This window comes from Tauraco erythrolophus, chromosome 4, assembly GCF_009769465.1.
Source record: "Tauraco erythrolophus isolate bTauEry1 chromosome 4, bTauEry1.pri, whole genome shotgun sequence".
Taxonomy (NCBI): domain Eukaryota; kingdom Metazoa; phylum Chordata; class Aves; order Musophagiformes; family Musophagidae; genus Tauraco; species Tauraco erythrolophus.
Genome location: NC_141468.1, coordinates 16061832 through 16082223, shown reverse-complemented (window position 1 = coordinate 16082223; position 20392 = coordinate 16061832). Strand labels below are relative to the sequence as shown.

At 43.3% G+C, this 20392-nt stretch overlaps 1 protein-coding gene across 1 annotated transcript in view; it reads right to left on the bottom strand.

Moving 5' to 3' along the window:
* CDHR3 (cadherin related family member 3) overlaps positions 1–20392 on the bottom strand; it is a 45078-nt gene that overhangs the window by 16038 nt on the left and 8648 nt on the right. The window contains exons 3-11 of the mRNA XM_086609864.1: positions 17803–17971; positions 14588–14673; positions 12590–12684; positions 12380–12484; positions 8646–8794; positions 7119–7308; positions 5298–5466; positions 3692–3791; positions 3448–3546 (exon numbers count right to left, since the gene is read on the bottom strand). Of these exons, the coding sequence (XP_086465990.1) occupies positions 3448–3546; positions 3692–3791; positions 5298–5466; positions 7119–7308; positions 8646–8794; positions 12380–12484; positions 12590–12684; positions 14588–14673; positions 17803–17971 (1162 nt within the window). The remainder of the gene's footprint in view (positions 1–3447; positions 3547–3691; positions 3792–5297; positions 5467–7118; positions 7309–8645; positions 8795–12379; positions 12485–12589; positions 12685–14587; positions 14674–17802; positions 17972–20392) is intronic.

The window sequence follows — 20392 nt, the reverse complement described above, 5'->3', positions numbered from 1 at the left end:
TGGAAGAAAACAGAGAGTTGAGGGTGCTTGCTCTTTGGCTATGGCAAGGCAGAGGAGGTTGTGGGCAGGACGGCAGGGCTGCTTGAAGCATGGCTTTTTCCTCCCCCTGCCCACTGCCTCCTGGATTAGGAAAATGAACACCATAGAGCCCACAGCTGCCTTCACCTGTGCTTTGAGCCTGCTCTGGCCTGAGTAATTTGATTAATTCAAGTAGATAGTAGATTATCTGGCTGCTATATCTCCTGGAGTTTCATGGGCAGCTTCACTGTGTTCTGCTCAGAGACAGTGATGCAGTTGCACGTCCTCCTCAGTGGCGTGGCCATTGAATATGAGCAGCATACATACTCACAGGTTTGTGAGTAACAGTAGCCTGGGGCAGTGTTGGACGTGCTGGAGGACACAACTGCTGTTCAGAGGGGCCCAGCAGGATGGAGCTATGAGTCGACAGGGCTCGTGGAGTTCAGCACAGACAAATGCAACATCCTGCACCTGGGCCAGAAAAAGCCCATGTGTCAGTGCAGGCTTCAGCTGTCTGAGCAGGCAGCAGCTCTGCAGGAAAGGATCCCAGGCCCTGATGAGCCATCAGGGCACCCCTGGTGTAATGGAGACCACATACTGGGTTGTATTAACAAGTGTGTTACCAGCATATGGTGGGAAGTGACTACTACACTCCATTCAACATTCATAAAGCTACCTGTGACCAGTTTGGGGGCCCAGGTACAAGAGATACACTAACAAACTGGAAAAAGGCTGGAAAGGACCACTAAAATGTCAGGAGGTTGAGCAGAGGATGCGAGAAGGGAGGCAGGTGGGGCTGAGTTTGTTCAGGCTGGAGGAGGGAAGGTGAAGGTGAGATTATCATGTGTCATGTACAGGACAGTCAGATGATGAGACCCAGTCAATATGGATTTATGAAGGGCAGGTCTTGTTTGACCAACCTGATCTCCTTCTATGATAAAATGACCCGTTTAGTGGATGAGGGAAGAACTGTGGATGTTGTTTACCTCAATTTTAGCAAGGCCTTTGACACTGTTTCCCATAACATTCTTCTGCAGAAGCTGTCTGCCTATGGCTTGGACAGGTGTACACTTCACTGGATCAAAAACTGGCTGGACGGCCAGACCCAGAGAGTGGTGGTGAATGGAGTTAAATCCAGCTGGCGGCCAGTCACCAGTGGTGTTCCGCAGGGCTCAGTGTTGGGGCCTGTTCTCTTTAACGTCTTTATCAATGATCTGGATGAGGGGATCAAGTGCACCCTCAGCAAGTTTGCAGATGACACTAAATTGGGAGGTAGTGTTGATCTGCCTGAGGGTCAGGAGGCTTTACAGAGGGACCTGGACAGACTGGATCGATGGGCTGAGGCCAACTGTATGAAATTCAACAAGACCAGGTGCCGGGTTCTGCACTTGGGCCACAATAACCCCCTGTTATTGTGTTACAGGCTTGGGGAAGTGTGGCTGGAGAGCTGCACAGCAGAGAAGGACCTGGGGATGCTGGTCGACAGCCAGTTGAACATGAGCCAGCAGTGTGCCCAAGCAGTCAAGAAAGCCAACGGAATCCTGGCATGTATCAGAAACAGTGTGGCCAGCAGGAGCAGGGAAGTGATTGTCCCCCTATACTCAGCACTGGTGAGGCCACACCTGGAGTGCTGTGTCCAGTTTTGGGCCCCTCACTTCAAGAAGGACGTTGAGGTGCTGGAGCGGGTTCAGAGAAGGGCAACAAAACTAGTGAAGGGTTTAGAGAACTTGTCCTATGAGGAGCGGCTGAGGGAGCTGGGACTGTTTAGGCTGGAGAAGAGGAGGCGCAGGGGGGACCTTATCGCTCTCTACAATTACCTGAAAGGAAGTTGTAGGGAGATGGGGGTCAGTCTCTTCTCCCACGTTATGAATGACAAGACGAGAGGCAATGGCCTCAAGTCACGCCAGGGGAAATTTAGGTTAGATATCAGGAAGAATTTCTTTACAGAGAGGGTTGGGAAGTATTGGAACAGGCTGCCCAGGGAGGTGGCGGAGTCCCCATCCCTGGAGGTGTTTAAAAAACGTGTAGATTTGGTGTTGAGCAACATGGTTTAGGGACCCTGACAGTGCAGGGTGAATGGTTGGACTCAATGATCTTGAAGGTCTCTTCCAACCAGAAGATTCTATGATTCTATGATTTAATCACTATGCTCCACTACCAAAACAATTATAATATAGAAGACCAAGATACACTCTTCCTAGAAGGGGACAGTGAAAGGACAACAGGGAATGGACACAAGCTGCAACATAGGAAATTTCAGCTGGGTATAAGGGAAAATTATTTGAAATGAAGGTTGGTCAGCTGGAACAGAGGCTCAGAGAGGCTGTGGGGTCTCCATCCTTGGAGATTTAAAAAACTCAGCTGGATGAGAGCCCAAAAAAACCTGATCCAGCTTTGAAACTATCCTCACTTTGAGCACAAATTGAACTTGAGACCCCCAGAGCTCCCTTCCAACTTCAGTTTTTCTGCGACCCTAGGAAGTTCAGAATGAGAGTCAAGATTTATGCATCATATACCTAATGTACCTCTCAATTTTTGCTAAGCCCACAGAATGAAGCCAGTAAGTGAGGTGCTGGGACAGAAGGCCTGTGTTTGGGCCATCTAAGGTCATCTAAGGTCATCTAAGTGAGAGGCTGAAGCTGGGAAAGATGCCATTACTGTGCTGACTCCTCTGCGCACTGAGCAGCACAGCATTGAGCTGGCTGGTGATCACACCTGGCACATGAGGATTACCAGGGAGGCAAGATGCTGTGGCACTGCTCTGCAAACACACGAGATGCACCAGGGAACAGGAAGAGTGCTGAGATGGCAGTCAAGCACATGAACAGCTTCAACAAATTCAGTTTTAGGGCCATGTTTGTAGCCAACAGCTCTGGGCTGTTGCAGGAATGGGAAGGACCCTGGCTCTGGGAACAAGATGTTCTGACTGCTGGCTGGCTGAGTGCAGCCTCCCCATCCAAGCACTCCCATCCCACCCCATCTCCAGGGCACTCACTGGAAGCAAAGTGATCTGGGTCTAAGGGGACGGCAGGGTGACCGTCCTGCACCATGTCTGAGCCAAGGGAGTCCTCACTCATCTGTGCCAGTCTATAATGGTTTCTTTGCACCATCACAGTCCCTCAAAATGGCTAATTTAGCAAGAGCAAAAAGACAGTCTAAAATGAGACATCTAAGCTGAGTTCCGGGCTGTGTCACAGATTTCTTGTGCAATTGCTGATTTTTTCTGTGTCTCAGCTTCCATCTGTACAACTGAAGTTGTTGCCAGTTTTATCTATTTAAGGGTAGTATGTGGTTGTGCAGTGAGACCCTGGTTGAACTGGAACTTTGAGCCATTCTCCTCATTCAAATATATGAAAATACATTTGGAGAAAAAAGATATTTATCAACATGACAACATTGTTTCTATCATGTATATCCTACTTACTATACCTTTAGTAATTTCTGGAACATTGAATTCATATGATAAATTACCGAAGACTGGGAAAAATTCATTCACTGGCTTTATCCTGATGTACATGTAGATGATATCTGGAAATATAACAGAAGATTAAATCATAGTTAAGTATGGCTGTGAAATTTTCTCATGCATATATTCAGAATACATATGGTATACCTCTCTCCATGCTTTTACAGCACAGGAAAATATCAAAAGAAATGTAAAAGGGATACTTGCTTGAGTAGCTAGGACAGGCAATATCTTGTACTCTGACAGTCAAAGAATAAACTTCAACTCCTAGATTAGCTGGGTTTTCTAAATCAATACTTTCAGTCATCTAAATTAAAAAGAAACACAATTGTATTTACACTTCCTTACATAAAGTCACAATACACACGATGGCAACTACTTTTTTCAGTATTCTGTAAGTGTGGTCTCCCCCTTGGATACATTGAATTGTCCTGTAGGAGTAATACAGGCTGTTAATCAATTACAGGATTGAATTCCAGGCTTTTTCTACATGTTCACGCTCTGGTGTCTCTTGGCAATTCAAAACTCTTTCCTTCTGCCAACAAAATATCTTCCCCTTAAGTGCAGGAAATTTAATCACTTCGATCATAAGGTCTTGGCCTTTTACCCAGACAATTCAAAACTCATGTAATGAGCCAGCTATTTGCTGCGCCCTTTGTTGACTCAACAAGAACCTGCTGTTGCTAAATAGTAGTAGTTACTCCTTGAGCTCACGCCTGCAGACATGTATTAAAGGTATCAGGTTCAGCCACAACTGTTTATCCAGGAACCAAGTTGTTAGTAAACGGTGGCTCATGGAGATTTAAATCCTAATCTCCTGAACTCTGTCTCTGTAGGAGCCTCATAAACTCCGGGGCAGCAGAACTAAAGCACAGGCACCTACTGTTTATCGTCTACAGGGAAATCCCTGCAGGGCCAGGACACTTCAGATAGCCTGCTATGTTATACATACACGGTGACCAAAGGGCTGGGGACAGTCATATCCTGTGCAGCCATGAAAATGCTCTTTCTGTTGGCAGATGAAGCAGCTAAGGGCAGCGGTTATTGGCATGTATACCTCGGATCAAAAATTAAAGTAAGCAATACAAAATTGTCTTACTGCTCCTGTAGCACTCTTGTCTTATAGACAGAATGCTTATTTTTTGCTCGGTATCCCATTTTCTGTATTTGTCCACAGTTCTTTTTAAAGAACGAAACCACCACCATTGCACCTACTCAGCAACTGGTGGGGGTTTTGGCCAATGCAAAACTGCCAAAAGCAGCTATCACCATAAAGAACCCATATTTTGACATGCAAAATAACACAGGTGCAAATCCCAACACATTTTTTTTGAAAATTTACCACTCAAAGTGGTTTTACAATTCTGACCAAAGAAGATGGGAAGTAGTTACTGAGTGTGGGATTTCTCAAGTATTTAAATGCTTCTTGCTGAATAGCAAGGATCTTCCACAGTCTGTCATGACTAAATGAGTATGAAATGGCATCAAATTCTTCTGTTTATCCATATCAATGTTGGTGCTCCACACTCCCTAAAAAAGGATTTTTTTTCAATCATATCTAACACATTTATTTAAAACTGGAGAAAACAGTTCTCTGTTCACCAAATTCTGTAGAATCCATAGAAAACATCATATCAAAGGGTATGTAGTTCACATCCAGTCAAAACAGTCATTCTCCACATCACACCCACTGTGACATGAGTTATAGTAATTCTTTTTTTCTAGTACAGACAATGAATTCGAAGAACTTATAGTATTTCATAAGCTGACTTCTGAAATTGGACAATCTAAAATAAAGCCATAAATGACTGACCACAAGTCTTCCAGACACAGGGGACTCCAGAGCGAAGTTATTGCTTCCCAAACCAGATAATCCAGTGAAATTAAATCTATTGTTTGATGGATCAACATCAATATCTTTACAGTAATTTCTAAGGTCAAGAAGAAATGTCCCAGCAGTCGTGTTTTCATTTGTCTCTTTCCTGTTTAAAACACATACATTTCCCATTAGAGCAACTTATATTTCTCCTCTTGAAATTTTCACATATAACATGCCAAAACACAGACTTCCATTTATTTTCCAAGTGAAATTTTAGATTTAAATAGTCAACAGTTGAGGAAGCAAACCCAATATCTGATCCATACACTGTGGTGGACAACAGCCCTGTGCAATGGAAAGGACGTAAACATTTAGTCAGATCCAAACCATAAACTTGGAAATCAGCTGAACTTCAGAAGCTGACGCAAGATCTTAATGTTCAAGATTAGTTCAACTAATAATTAGTATTTTAAGACATCTTTTCAACATTCATTTCTTCATTATGTTACAATGTTCTCCTGGTAAGAAGCTCGTTCTTTTCTCTATAACTAATAGCGGGACCATTTCGCTATTTTGTAAAAGTAGCATTTCTGACTCTGCTGTTGACAGTGAGGGTCCTTGTGATGCACATAGTGGAATTGGGGGCAGAGGGTGTAGATTTAATTTTTTTTGATCAAGAGAATTAAATAAATAAAAAAATGAAGAACCAACTGAAATACCATGAAGCCCTGATTTTGTTCTCTTGTGCAATTCCTAGAAGACCAGTTCTTTATTTGATTGCATTTTTCCCTTGAAGATTTTTGCCACCTTCAGGTCAAAATATAAGATCACTAGATAACAAAGAGACTGCTGTGTTATTGTCATAGACATTGTAACTAAGCAGCACTCTGAAGAATTGGACTCTCTGCCTACCAGTACATAAAAGTGTGTGACTTAAATTCAAGACGTTTCTATTGGATAGTGAGCAATCAGCTTAAATAGATACCCACTAACTGGGTATTCTTCATTGCACAGGTTCTTGATCTGAGATGCTGGACTTTTATCTGCAGGATCATCAAACTACCGTAAGTGCACTTGAAGAGCTGCACTATGCAATGGGGTGTACCCTGAAAGATCAGAGCCCAGGCACATCAAACACCTCAGATGGACGATTTTGACTTCAGCTTTTGTATGACACGCTTCATCTGTAAAATGAAATTAATGTTATGTCCTCATCTGCATATATAAACTAGCTGATCATCACAAAGGTCTTGGAGCATTCATAGCCATGGCAAAGTCCATGACTAGGTTACTATGCACTGAGGACACCTATAACAAGAGGTGATCTGGTCTCTGAAGACCTTACAGATTGCATTAGACAAAAAACATGCAGGTTACCAGGGAGAGATTTAGAAGAGAAGATCAGGAAGTTTAAAATAAAACTCCAGAGCTCACTGGCAAGCTTTCCCTGGTGAATGATTCCCCACAGTTTAGCGTAAAGTTAGAAAGTAAGAGCCTGGATCTGTATGGATCAGAAAGTGAATCTGTAATGCATGGTTCTGATATCCTAAGGGTTTAGATATTTGTCAGAAAGATAAATAAAGTATCTGACTATATATAGATATTTTTTAGCCAAATTTCCAGCCGAAACATGTCAAGAAATTGAGTTTTGTGCCCTGAGACACTTAGAGTGAACACTGACCTTTAAAGGCTTAAAGATCAATGTCTATTTGAACCCCTGGTTGTAGGAGGTCTGAGAATCCTAACTGATGTGCCCTAGACTGCACACTGGTCTGGGGCAATAGGCAGCACGAAGGCAATGAAAAGCCTCAATACCTGAAGGTAGAAGGATTGCACTCTGGTGGGTTGTCATTGATGTCATCAATAATGATTATGATCTCCATTTCACTGGTGTGACTGCTGCTGGGACTGTCCTCCACTCGTACTATCACTGAAATGTTAGGATGGAGCTGCAGTGGAAGGGCATCTCGGTCGATTCTCCCAGTCACCTGCAGCACTCCAGTTGCTGGGCAGAAAGCAGCAAGAAGTTAGATGCTCACCATGGAGAGAAGTAACCAACACTTGTGGTGTACATGCAAGAGAACAGGGTACCTCAGCAGACATGTAGCAGAATAAAAAGTATTTTTTTATGTGCAAATCATAGCTGGTTTAGTTATTTTTTAAAATGATGCAAGATGGCTTTGAAAGTTCTGTGTAAGACTTTCATGGATAGATACCTGTTTCTTGAAAATACACCATATGTGGCCTCAATAGAGGGCTTGGAAAGCAGTTAGATGTCCCTTGTGCTCTCAAAGAGCTAGTGCAAGTCAGATGAGTGCACTCACAGAGCATCAAGGATAATGAGCTGCTAACGTCTATGCTGTCTGTGCTCTCTAGCTGCTAGTAAGACCGCTTCACTTTCTGCCATTATCATTCAAGCATTCTTCAGCACCTCTAAATCTACTCGCACATCAACAGAGCCGCTCTTAGCTGCGACAGATTTCACTGAATGGCTCTGGTCAGCCATTCACTTCATATTTTTTTTCCCTTCTGTTAGCCTCTATTCAAAAAGAGAAGGTTTTCGTGGCAGAGCACAGTGCTAATCCCAGAGCACAAAGGAGGTAAAGGAACAGTGTATATCCTCTGCCTTTTGGAAGGTAATTGAGGGGGAGAGTGGCAATACCTGGCCAAAGGACATACGGAATCCAAAGTGTTTAAGGGTCATCCCAATCCCCCTCAGCACTGTATTGTGTGGCACCTCTTACAGCAGAGATAAGCAGTACTAAAGCAATAGCAGACAAGGAGTATAGCAGTCACTGAATGCCAGCCCTGGAGCAAAAACCTCAGGGCACTGGTATATGCACCCCAGAGAGCACAGGGAGACAGGACCAGCATGAGAGAGAGGATTCTCTTGGATGGCCTTGCCTGAGGAGGGTCAGGAATCCAGCAATGAAGCTGAGGTGCAGATTTGCTGCATGCTCCAATGCTAGAGCAGATTTCAGGCAGGAAAGAGGACATTATGGTCTAACTGCGTGCAGCTGTTTTGAGAGCCCCAGAAGAGCGACTGCAGTCCTCAGAGATTAAAAAGTGGCAGCTGATCTTACTTCCACTCAAGGGACTGTCACCCTTCAGCCATAAGTCAATACATGTCAGTAAGTCACCTGTAGTTTACCTTCTTTGAGATATCTTGTTGAATCTTGGTCAGCTGACCAAAGAATTTGACCCTAATATTAGACTTTTCTTCTTTCTAGGGGCAGCTACAGAATAAAGTAAGTCAATTTAAAACTAAGGCAAAAGCATTTTCTCCAAAGTAGCCACTCTCTTTTTTTTGAGCATCAGAAGGCACATTTTTGTTTTTCTTACACGGATTTATGGAGAAATATCTGTCAGAAGACTGGATGCTGTAGAAAAGTCTGCTGCGAGAGTCTTCATCATCAGGATCTTTAGCTGTTATATTGGCAACAACAGTGCCCAGGCTTTGTTCCTCTGGAATCCTGTAGATTCTTTGTTTTCTACAAGACAAAACAAAGTTCAGCAAAGCACACATCTGTGTTTGCAAGGGCAGCTGAGCACAGCCTTAGCTGAGCCGTCAACTGTAGCAGCAGAGCCGTGGCCATGCTGGGCTCGGAGATGGCTATATGCATGTCAGGGTAAATATCCCAGTCACTGGTTCTGCCAGCTGGACGTGTAGCAATAGCTGAACTGGCCTGTGGTCATAAAGCATGACATAGCCACACAAGTAAGTGTCCTTCCTCTGCAACTTTTTCATAGTAAAAACAATTTGACCTTCACAGAATCATGGAAGCTGAAGATGGAAGGGGCTGTTAAGTCTACAGTCCATTTTCCGACAAAGCCACAAGCTTGTAAAGCCGCTCGCTTTAATTCCTCCATTTTGCAAAAGAAAAATGAAAATAGAAAGAGGTAATGCAATTAATCCTCTTTTGGAATGAAAACTGGAGACTTTGGAGGGACAATCATTACTAAAACGCTGAGTTGTCCCTGCAGTAGGTGGAGATACGGAAGAGCACTCCTGTGGGTGCCCACCAGGATGAACAGGCTCCAAACTCCCAGCAACATCTGTCTGTCTGATTCATTCTACATAAGCAAAATGATTCCTTACTGCTGCTGTTTGGTATGCCAATGCTCCCAAACTTCCCATGAATTTAGTGAGTTTTATAGGTCAGATATAGAGTGGCAGGCAACTGTGCAGGATTGTTTATAATGGTTGCAATTGCATGTTCACATGGGTACTCAGGTATGCAGTTATGGTACTTGAACCACAGAAGCAGGCATGGACAAGCACACAAAAACTGTGCAATGAATTATGAAGGCTGACTTATTCTGCTGAAACACACACAACCACCAAATATCTTGTGCTTCTAGAAATCAAAGGGAGTTGAAGGTGCTCAAGAGTTCAGAAAAGCATCAGGAGTATGTTTCAAGACTGAATTCTTTTTGAACATTTTAAATTTCCTATGCCACCACCTATATAATTGACTAGTCTGTAGCTCCCAGTATAGGAAAGCACGAGCTCTTCATTGTCCTCTGAAAACCAACATCATGGGGCACTTAGCAATTGGAGCAGAGAATTGCAGAGACAGAACAGAACATCCCATGCATCCAGGTCTCCACTTGCAATTTTAAAAACTGTTAAGAAGACACAGAATCTTCTACTGTTTCGTCAGCTCATATGAAAAGAGGAAAGCATACAGGAGAGAAACCACATAGGGTTTTCCCAGTAAAAACACCTAACTTACATCCAGAAGTAAACAAGGAGTTTGTGAAGGCTGCAGAGTCAGTGTATTTATTAAGTTTCTATCCCACTCTTGGCAGTGAATCTTTTCCTTCCTTGTTCTCCTTTTACTTCCAGAGTCACTCGGAAACAAAACAAATAGCAAGAGATCTCCTTCACTGCTACCAAAGACGCCACCCCAGAATGCCTCGCTGATCACTGGGAAATATGGGTGGGACAGCTCTAACTGGTTTTGGTTCAAAGTAGGGAACTCCCTATGCCCACAGAGACTACAACTCTGACCTCTCTGTGGACAGCAAACTCATGACAGCTCCACCTTCACAGCCCTACCACCCACCCTGGGCCCTGCACGGGCCGTTGTCCAGTCCCTACCAGATCTCTTGGGAAGAAATGGGATGTTTTCGAGCACATGCCCATAGCACTGAGTACTAGTACAGCTGGGGAGGAGTTGAGGCCGCTTCCTACGCAGCTACGTCTGGGCTGTGTCCTGTTGTCCATCTGTCTGCCACCTGACACCGGCTTTTTACAGGATGCTTCAAGCAGACCTTTTAAACACTGCAATGTAATTGCGAAGGAAGCATATGTTTGTTTTCTTGTCTTCTGCTTTGTTTTCCTGACTCCACAAGTTTTCCATTGATTTTTAACAGCCAGAATTTCAAAAGGCTGAATGCCAGTGTAGTGTTGTGAACACCAAAACCAGATGTGCTTGCATATACTATGGGAACAATTAAAAAGACCCTTTGAAACAGTGTTCTTGACAGCTTTGATCAGGAGAAAATAAAGAAGGTTTGCTAACTCGTCAAGTTTGCCCAGCTCCCATCCCAGCACTAATTATTACAGTGTCAGAAAGTACATAGTCCCGGCATGCAGCTCACATTATAGCAGGGGAGAGGCCATACATGTGTATACTGACAACAACTCATGGAGTGGAATTTAATCTAAAGTTCTTTTTGGTCTGTAGCATCAATCTAAAAGGGAAAAGATTCAGACAAATACTAGGCTTTATTTGTGCCATATGAGAACTGAGTCTTAGACCTTAGGTGTTATGGATGCTCATGTCACTGAAGCTTTCACTAATGCGAACAATTAGATAAATATTTAAAAGAGCTCCTTTAGCATTCCAGATGTAAGGATAAATAAGCAGAAATGGCAACATTTGGAGGAAATAATCAGTCTAGAACACGATGTGCAAACCTTGGCACTGCAAAGAGGATTCCTGTCAACCTTATTGATTATTGCAGACATGAAGTTCAAGTATTAAATATGTAGCCAAAAAGAAAAAAATATACATCTCTCTTTCTGACATATCCTTCTTCTGTTTCTTTAGATTCTCCACCTCTTTACCCAGCAAGGTCCAGATCCTTGGACTCAGTCCAGGAGCCATGCATTGCTCTGGCTCCAAAAAGCACCCAGAAGGTTGGAAACCTCTCGGCATGGCCCAAGAGCTACACTGTCTTCTCCTTTGCATAGATGGCAGGATGGCAGCCATCATAAATACTCTCAGCAGGGACCTTGTAGAACCTCACAATCAGGAGACATAAAGAGAGTGTCTTGAATCCAATCAGTGTCTCATGCAAGTGACAAATATAAATCAACAACAGAATCAGACCGATTGTAATAATTGTCAAGCTCCTGCTTCAGAAACACTCATCCACCGTGCTTTGCACCACAAAACAGCCTGCTGGTGGCATATGTATATTCTTTCCCATTTTTCCAAATTTTCAACAATATTTCTGATTCCAACTAAAAAACTCCATTAGTCTTCAAAAGCTATTTCTGACCTGTGCGCTATGACACAATTTCCTGCTTATAACGCAGTAAGAGATGACAACGTTTCAAAGATCTTCTGGATTGTTTACAAGTGTAAGTGTCTGGGAAGAAGAGGAAGACAGATCAAAAGTGAGACCTTTTTATGTCTAGACATTTCTGCATGAATAAACATCATTATGGTGAAATGCACATCTGCATGAAGGGTAAATTCTGTATGATTGTATTCACACGGGGTAAAATTCATCTCCTTGTCTGAACTTGTCCAAAGGTCTTTGCATAGTTTTAACCTCTCTAAATGCTGACAAGTACAACAAGCTTTTTTAGCTGTTCTTAGCATGAAGACAGAGCCTGGAAAACTTGAAACTATTAAGAATATAAATAAGAATAAAAGAGGGAAATAAGGGCAAAGCTTTTCAGCAAAAGAACAGGAATCAAAACAAAATAAAAATACTATTTTCAGTAGTTTTTTGTTGTTATATTTACTTGCCCTTATGTCACACCCTCCCATTGGTGCCAAAGCAGTAAAGCTGGGAAAACATCTACATTTTGAGTACAGTGAAAGCTTTTCACTCACGTGATAAAGTAAGGTCTTTCATCGTTGATGTTAATTATATTTATAGTCACGGTTTTTGTTGAGTTGAGTCCATCTGGATCTGTCACTGTTACATTTAGAAAGTAACTGTTAAATAAGAAAACAAAACAAGAATCGTTCTGGGGCTATGTAGGAAAACATTTCTCTGCCTACTGTAAGATAATAGACCACGTGAATAAAATACGTTCTCACCAATGTGGATCTTTCTCATAATCAAATTCTTTTGTGGAAAAAATGGCTCCACTTTCCAAGACCATAAACGGCACTGGTGCAGGGAGCAGAGAATACTGAAATGAAGAGAGCAAGAAATTAGCCTTTGTTATCTCTAAACATCCCTCCATTCATTCCTTGCTTTGTAAAATGGGCCAAGTTATGGTACGGTATTTGCCTCAAAACTTTGTGTATTGAAACATGCTGACATACAGACACCAGCACAAGCCCTGATCATCTGAGCTGAAGCAGCTCAAACTCGGTCGTACGTGCTTTGCTTGACAGCCAGTGGAGTCACAGACACCGAATTACATTGGAGCCCACACTATTCTCTGCCTCTGTGAACTCCAGCTCTGCGATGAGAATTTAATTAGAGGTCAGCCAGCAGAGCCACAGGCAGCAGGCAAAAATGGGCTTTGTGGTGGCAGCGGAGTACAGGCACAAAGGAGAAGAGAGAGAAGAAGGGGTGAGGCTGGATTTGGAGGGCATGAGACACACCGTTCAGGAGGCAATGCAGTTTAGGGGTCCAGATGATGGGAGAGGCCAAGGAGGGGAGAGTGGGCTGTCACAGGAGGCTGAAAGGTGTTCACAACAGCTCAATGGTAACGCGGCTGTTCGGAGAAGGCATGTAGCAGCAGGAGCCTTTTGCACTGCACAACACAAATGGGTACTACACCAGTGCACGGGTGCGGGAGGGTGCTGAGCACCCTGACGCCCTACACAGCAGGGAGAATGGCAGCACCTCGATCCCCATGACTGCAGGGTGGCTACCACATGCCCACCACATCCTCCCTGCTATCCTCCACGTGCCTCTGCCAGGCCATCACCAGTAAGCCCTCAAGAACATTTCCTTTGGTAGTGTAGGTGTTCATAATACTCATAAAGTCTGAAGTATGCAACATCAGAGGGTCATGCACTGTACAAATAATCTGCAAAATCCACTGAGCAGATCTGTCCAGGGGATGCAACTGTTCTCGTGTCATATTTCGGAAAAAAACATGAGGTACAGAGAGCCAGGTGAAACAACTTGCCTCCTGCAGTGACAGATCTAGTTGAAATTGCTTTTTAAAAATCAGGTAGGTGATCACAATTCTTTTAACAATTTTTTTTGCCAGTTGACCTTTCTGAATGCCCTCTCCATATTATTATTTTACCTGTTGCCCAGTATGTCTATATTTGCAGCTTCTTATTATTCCTGAGCTTTGTCAGGGGTTAGAAGGTGTGTGGAACTCACTGCCGCTGCTTTCAGAACCAAAGCAGATCCAAACCCCAGGCCTCTGCTTCCCTCCTCCTGAGCTCAGATTTGGTGTTTGGCTGGGCAAAGCCTGAGGATACACTTCAAGGTAATTGCTCTCTTGAATAAACGTCATGTCTTTTATAAAGCCAAAGCAAATAAAACAAAGCTCCAACACAATTCTTAAGTGAGTACAGTTACTTTTCCCCAGTCCACAAACAAACTTAGCACTTTCTGGAAATTTTTGCTGGTACCAAGAGTATTTTCAGATCAACTAAGACGTTTTCTTAGCTGAAGGTCACAGTTTGCCCTAGGATTGTTAAAAAGCTGAGATTCAGTTGCCTTGTAAGCGATTTCCTAACTGTCTCGTGTAAAAAAATGTACGTTGTGATACAGAAGGTTAAAAATTCTTTTTACTTTTAGTCACTCATCTACAAGAAATGTTTTACAAGCCTTTTTTTTCATAAAAAAAGATACAATTTCAACTGTATCTCTGATTAACTATATCAAACTCTGCCTTCAATATCACTTAATTTTGGAGCACTGAGAGCTCAAAATACAATTTGTGTCCAGACACCGAGGCTGAATTTTCTCAGTTTATTATTAAAAATGCTTCTTTTTTCCTGACTAAACCTTTTGCTGTGTTCCTGATAAGGAAGGAAGTTGTTGAAAGATACTGGAGATTAACATTTCAGATACAGTGGATTATACCATCTCTGTGTTTCTTTGTCTTTAATACAGCTTACTTTGAGTTCAGCATTTTCAGGATCATCTGCATCAACTCGGTAAATGCATTCCGGAGGTGTTCTTTCCAAGACATAGATCATTACAGCTGCATGGATATAAGTGTATTCAGTGTTAATTGGGTAAGAATAAAGGACACAGCAGCAAACATACTGATACGCTGAAGCTGTCCAGACCTACTACTGCCTGCTGCGTCTTCTCACTTCACAAGTGTAACTCCAAAATCATCACAAAGAGCACAAATACTGAAAAGATAAAAAGAAACCAATTGCATACCTGTGAACGGGCAACCATCCTTGTGAGTTGCAATATGAATTGTGCCTTCAGGAGAAAGACAGATCCTTACATACGGCCTATCTTGAGCTGCTCACAGGGTATGGAGTAAAATGATGCATTTGGGCTGCACCTGTGTCTTTCTTTATATGCAGATGGGGAGAACATAGCCCTGTGCTAGGTCCTCATCGCCATCCCCTTCCTCTCCACTCTCTGTCCCCTGCCAGGAGAGCTCAGAGCCTTTCCTCTTCATTTCTGCTTTTCTGAGGTAAATAAATAGTGGACGGTCTGTACTGACTCAAATTTTTGCCTTATTAAGGGTGCTAATTCAGTGCAAGGTGTTTTTCTTTCCATGTCGGGAATTCTTACAGCTGGGCCATCACATACTGGGCCACTGGCAACAGGCTAAGCTCTCCTTGCGTATAGCGATTCACAGAACAACAGATCTTTAGATCACATTATTTGCCTTCTGCCCTTTTGTGTCTGCTGGACCTGCTGTTTCTGGACTATTAATTTCCACCATGACCCCTGCTGACTGCTGCTTCTCATCAGAGCACTGGGAATCCCAGAGCAGCGTAATGAGTTGTTCCCAGAGGACAACAATATGAATATAAAGTTTAATGAGAGGGAGATGCTTTTTCATAACCAGCAAATGTGCAATTAGTGTCTAATTGTAGCTGGTACTGTTAACTAAAGCCACACAGTTAGACAGATCAGACATCTGTGCTCACCAATTTACGGCAGCTCTAGCTGAGAGTTAAGCTGATGCACTTATTTGTAACAAGCTCCCACGTAGAGTGTGTTTCATGCTGTGCCGATCCCCTGAAGTGTCACATTTAATTATTATTAGATTCCAGCAGCACCCATGACATGCAAGACACCAGCTATACTGAGAAGATGACACAGCCTCTTCCCTAGAGGAAGATAATTTGCTTTACAAACTAAGTATTGTATGGAAGCAGGAATGTCAATGTTCTTCGGAGGCGGTAGTGAAGCGAGGTGGATTTGAGTGGGCCAAGGCTGAACCTGTCTGGGCGGACCAGCCCTGCCCTCGGCAGCAGGCAGAAGTTGAGGCTGCAGCCACGCTGCACCGCTGACCGCTCCATGGGCTGCGAGTCGCAGCCTACATAACGCTGCTGCTAGTCCAGATCTGGGAGAGGGTTCAGCAGCCAGCTCCAAATACCTACCACAAACAGATTACAGTTTGATATTCACAGAATCATAGAATCATAGAATGGTTTGAGTTGGAAGATCAACCCCCCTGCCACAGGAAGGGACACCTTCCACTAGATCAGGTTGCTCGAAGCCTCATCCAACCCGGTCTTGAACATCTCCGGGAACGGGGCATCCACAACTCCTCTGGGCAACCTATTCCAGAGTTTCATCACCCTCATTGTAAAAAATTTCTTCCTTAGATCTAATCTAAGTCTCCCCTCTTTCAGTTTAAAGCCATTACCCCGTGTCCTATCACTACATATCCTTGTAAAAAGTCCCTCTCCAGTGTTCTCGTAGGACCCCTTTAGGTACTGGAAATTTCATATAGAAAAAAAAAAATAATATTGAATTATCGAACGCTCTTCCTTACAATGCTGTTAGAACATCAATACTTCAAACAGATTCCCAGGACCTCATGAAACAATAAGAGCATATTTTCACACAGTACCTCAACTGTTCAAGAAAGATGGGGAGAGGCTGCTCAGGGGGGCCAGTTGTGATAGGACAAGGGGTAATGGTTTTAAAATAGAGGGAGGTAGATTCAGGTTGGATATTAGGAAAAAATTTTTTACCATGAGAGTTGTAGAACACTGGAACAGGTTGCCCAGAGAGGTGGTGGATGCTCCATCCCTGGAGACGTTCAAGGCCCGGTTGGATGAGGCCCTGAGCAACCTGATCTAGTTGGAGATATCCCTGTTCCTTGCAGGGGGGTTGGACTAGATGACCTTTGAGGGTCCCTTCCAGCCCTAACGATTCTATGATTCTATGATTCTATGTTCTGTCTGTGTGCAAACACATAATAAATACATTGCTATACTCTGTCGTCTCATGGTACAATCTTTCCAGGTTCCTTTCGTTAGTAAATAAACAAGATGAGATGACACAAATAGTAAGACAGTTATTTCCTGTCCTTTTTATTGATGATGTTGTCACTCATATTAGGTACTGCATGGCATGCAAAGCCTGCACTCACAGCTGGGGTCCAGACACTCCAGCCTCGTTCCTAAGGCTACTGCAAACTTCTCTGTTGCATGTTTGCCAGTGATCTGAAAGTAAACTGGGTTAAGGCCACCTGCTCCATGCAGAAAACAGAACTCTCTGCCTCTTTCCGTTTGCACCACCATAGATCACAATCTCTGAGATTTCACTCCTCAGACTGATTTTCCACTTAATTTCTCATGTGCAGGTGCAAATACAATATACAGGTGTAAAACATTGGCAGAGCAATGTTTTTGTCATTTTCCTCAGAAATTCTTGCAAATACACAATATACGCTAACTTAAATTTATCTTGCTTGACCAAATCAGTCCAGTTTTCAACAAACTACTGAAACACGTACCCATACTCAATGGTTATATCCCCACCAAACTTGAAGTATCTAATACATACCTCTAGGTAGGTATTCATCTCATCAAAAAAAAAAAAAAAAAAGAGCATATATATTTATTGGTATAATTTTTTCGTTATAATTCTTCAAATGCTTGAAAATGACTACATTATTTTGGGTCAAATCCGCAACAAAACTAAAAGTGCATTTCCAGATATGAAGCATAAAAAGTATTTGTGTAAAATAAAGCTCTGATAAGAAGTGTCCTCTTCCTCCCTTATTTTCCTAAAGGCAAGTGCTTAGACCACTTTAGCTACAGGCACTGTATGCAGCTACAGGGTTTTTTTAATCTGGTGTCATCTTTTCAAGTATTGTTCTTTTCAAATACCACCACTATCTTACTTTGAATTGCCATATTTCCTCGAAACACAGGACGTTCATTTTTATCAGTTACTTGGACAGTCAGTATGCTAAGGTCAGTTCTCCCAGTTGTGTCTTCAACAAAAATCTGTAAATCAAAGCTCTTTGGCATAGTTTCATAATCTAGGACAGGATTTCCAGTGGTAACAACCTGAAAAGGAGAAATTATTATTAGCACATGATGCAAGAGATATAAATTATGGTCTTAGTCTACACAAGTGAATACAAGTAAAGGGACACTTGCCATCAGCAAGCAGTGAGTATTTTAGATCATCTTCTTCCTGCTGGCACATTTCTTTCAGTGGCAGAAATGTGAGAAAAACAGACTGGAAAGACCAAAGTGTTGTGGCTTCACAGAGCAACACAAGGACCTCTAGAGTGAGGAACAGTTTGACGAGGAGAAAACCTGGAAGGAGCTGTCCTGCCTCAAAGGCAATGCTTTGCCTTCAAGGCCAGGACTACATATTGCAAGTATTTATCTGTGTCAAGTCCTCTCCTTTCCACATGGAGCTCCAGGAGCCATCGAAGTATGATGAGACTGAAAATTGGGAGGAAGCCCTGCAAGACACAGGGGCAGCTTCACTATTTCTCTGAGTTAGGAGCATGAGGGGGAAGATCTTTTACTTGCAATGAGGAGTAGGGAGGCAGGAGATTGTATAGTCTAGCACGTACTAGTGCCTTCCTTGTACAAGCTGTGTCTGGGAGACTTGTAAGAAACCAAAGAAAAGGGGGAGCTGCATGAGCACACTGTATGAGAGAGGGACCAGAACTGTGTGGTGGAAATATCGAACTAATTAAAAAATAACATAAGCCTTAAGTTTTGTGAGATAGTAAGGTACGAGTTTGCTTTGGCTTATTTTTTTAAAATCTTCCAGCTCTGCACATCACCTCTTAACAAGAAGATGTACAAGCACAAGACTGACATTCCATAAAAACCATTAAATACCTTCATTTTGAATTTAGGATGAGTCCAGAGCAACAGCAGGATGCTGAAAGTTGTATGCCTCAATATTCACTGCTGAATCTAATAAAGAAACAAGAACTTTCCTTTCTTGGCCAAGAAAGGAAAAGGTGACTGTTAAATTTGCTGTGTAGCTAAAAAAACTCCAACGTTAGAACAGCAGTATTGGGGGTGCTGTGAAACCGGAGAAGAAGAATTGGGGCTCACAAGTGCGCGTGACAAGGAGTGTGTGAGTGTATTCACAGTACTGCAGAGTGGAGGAGACTGGAGAAGACACAGAATGAGAACGATGAAGTAAATCCTTGATTTTAGATGAGATGCTGTGGCCAGAGGACAAATGCAAAAATGATGTCAGTACAATTAGAAGACAGAAGCCAAAACAGAGCCAATTAACAAAGACAGTTGGAGGAGAGTGAACAGAAGCACAAATGTTTGATTCCTCCTGGTATGCAAAACAGCTGCTCTCTGGAACCTTGTGGATCTTTTAATAGTTTCATAGATTTCTAGGTTGGAAAAGACCTTAGAGATCATCGAGTCCAACCATACCTAATCCCCATTAAACCATATCCTCAAGTAGATCATCCACCCTATTCTTAAACACATCCAGGGATGGGGACTCAACCACCTCCCTGGGCAGCCTATTCCAGTGGCTGACAACCCTTTCAGAGAAGAAACGCTTCCTAACATCCAACCTGAATCTCCCCTGACTAAGCTTATGTCCATTTCCTCTTGTTCTATTACCCATCACTAATGTAAAGAGCCCTTCCCCCACCTCCCCACCATCTTTTCTCAAGTATTTATAGGCCGTAATCAGGTCTCCCCTCAGCCTCCTCTTCTCCAGGCTAAACAGCCCCAACTCCCTCAGCCTCTCCTCATAAGTTTTATTTTCCAGCCCCTTGACCAGTTTAGTCGCCCTTCTTTGGACTCGCTCCAGGAGCTCAATATCTCTCTTAAAGCGAGGGGCCCAAAACCGGACACAATATTCCAGGTGCGGCCTCACCAGTGCCGAGTACAGGGGCAGGATCACTTCCCTGCTTCTGCTGGTCACACTATTCTTGATACACGCCAGTATCTCATTGGCCTTTTTGGCCACCTGGGCACACTGCTGGCTCATATCAAGCCGGTAGTCAACCAACACCCCCAGGTCCTTCTCCGCCAGGCAGCTCTCCAGCCACTCTTCCCCGAGCCTATAGCGATGCTTGGGGTTTTTATACCCCAAGTGAAGGACTCTGCACTTGGCCTTATTAAAGCTCATGCCATTGGCCTCAGCACAACAATCCAGTCTGTTCAAATCCCTCTGAAGGGCCTCCCTACCCTCGAGCAGATCGACACAGCCTCCCAGCTTGGTGTCGTCCGCAAATTTACTGAGGGTACATTCAATTCCCTCATCCAGGTCATTGATAAAGATGTTAAACAGAACTGGACCCAGCACTGAGCCCTGGGGAACCCCACTGGTGACCGGCCTCCAGCCGGATTTAGCCCCATTTACCACCACTCTTTGGGCCCGGCCGTCCAGCCAGTTTTTAACCCAAAGGAGGGTGTGCCTATCCAGGCCAGCAGTTACCAGTTTCTCCACCAGAACACTATGAGAAACTGTATCAAAGGCTTTAC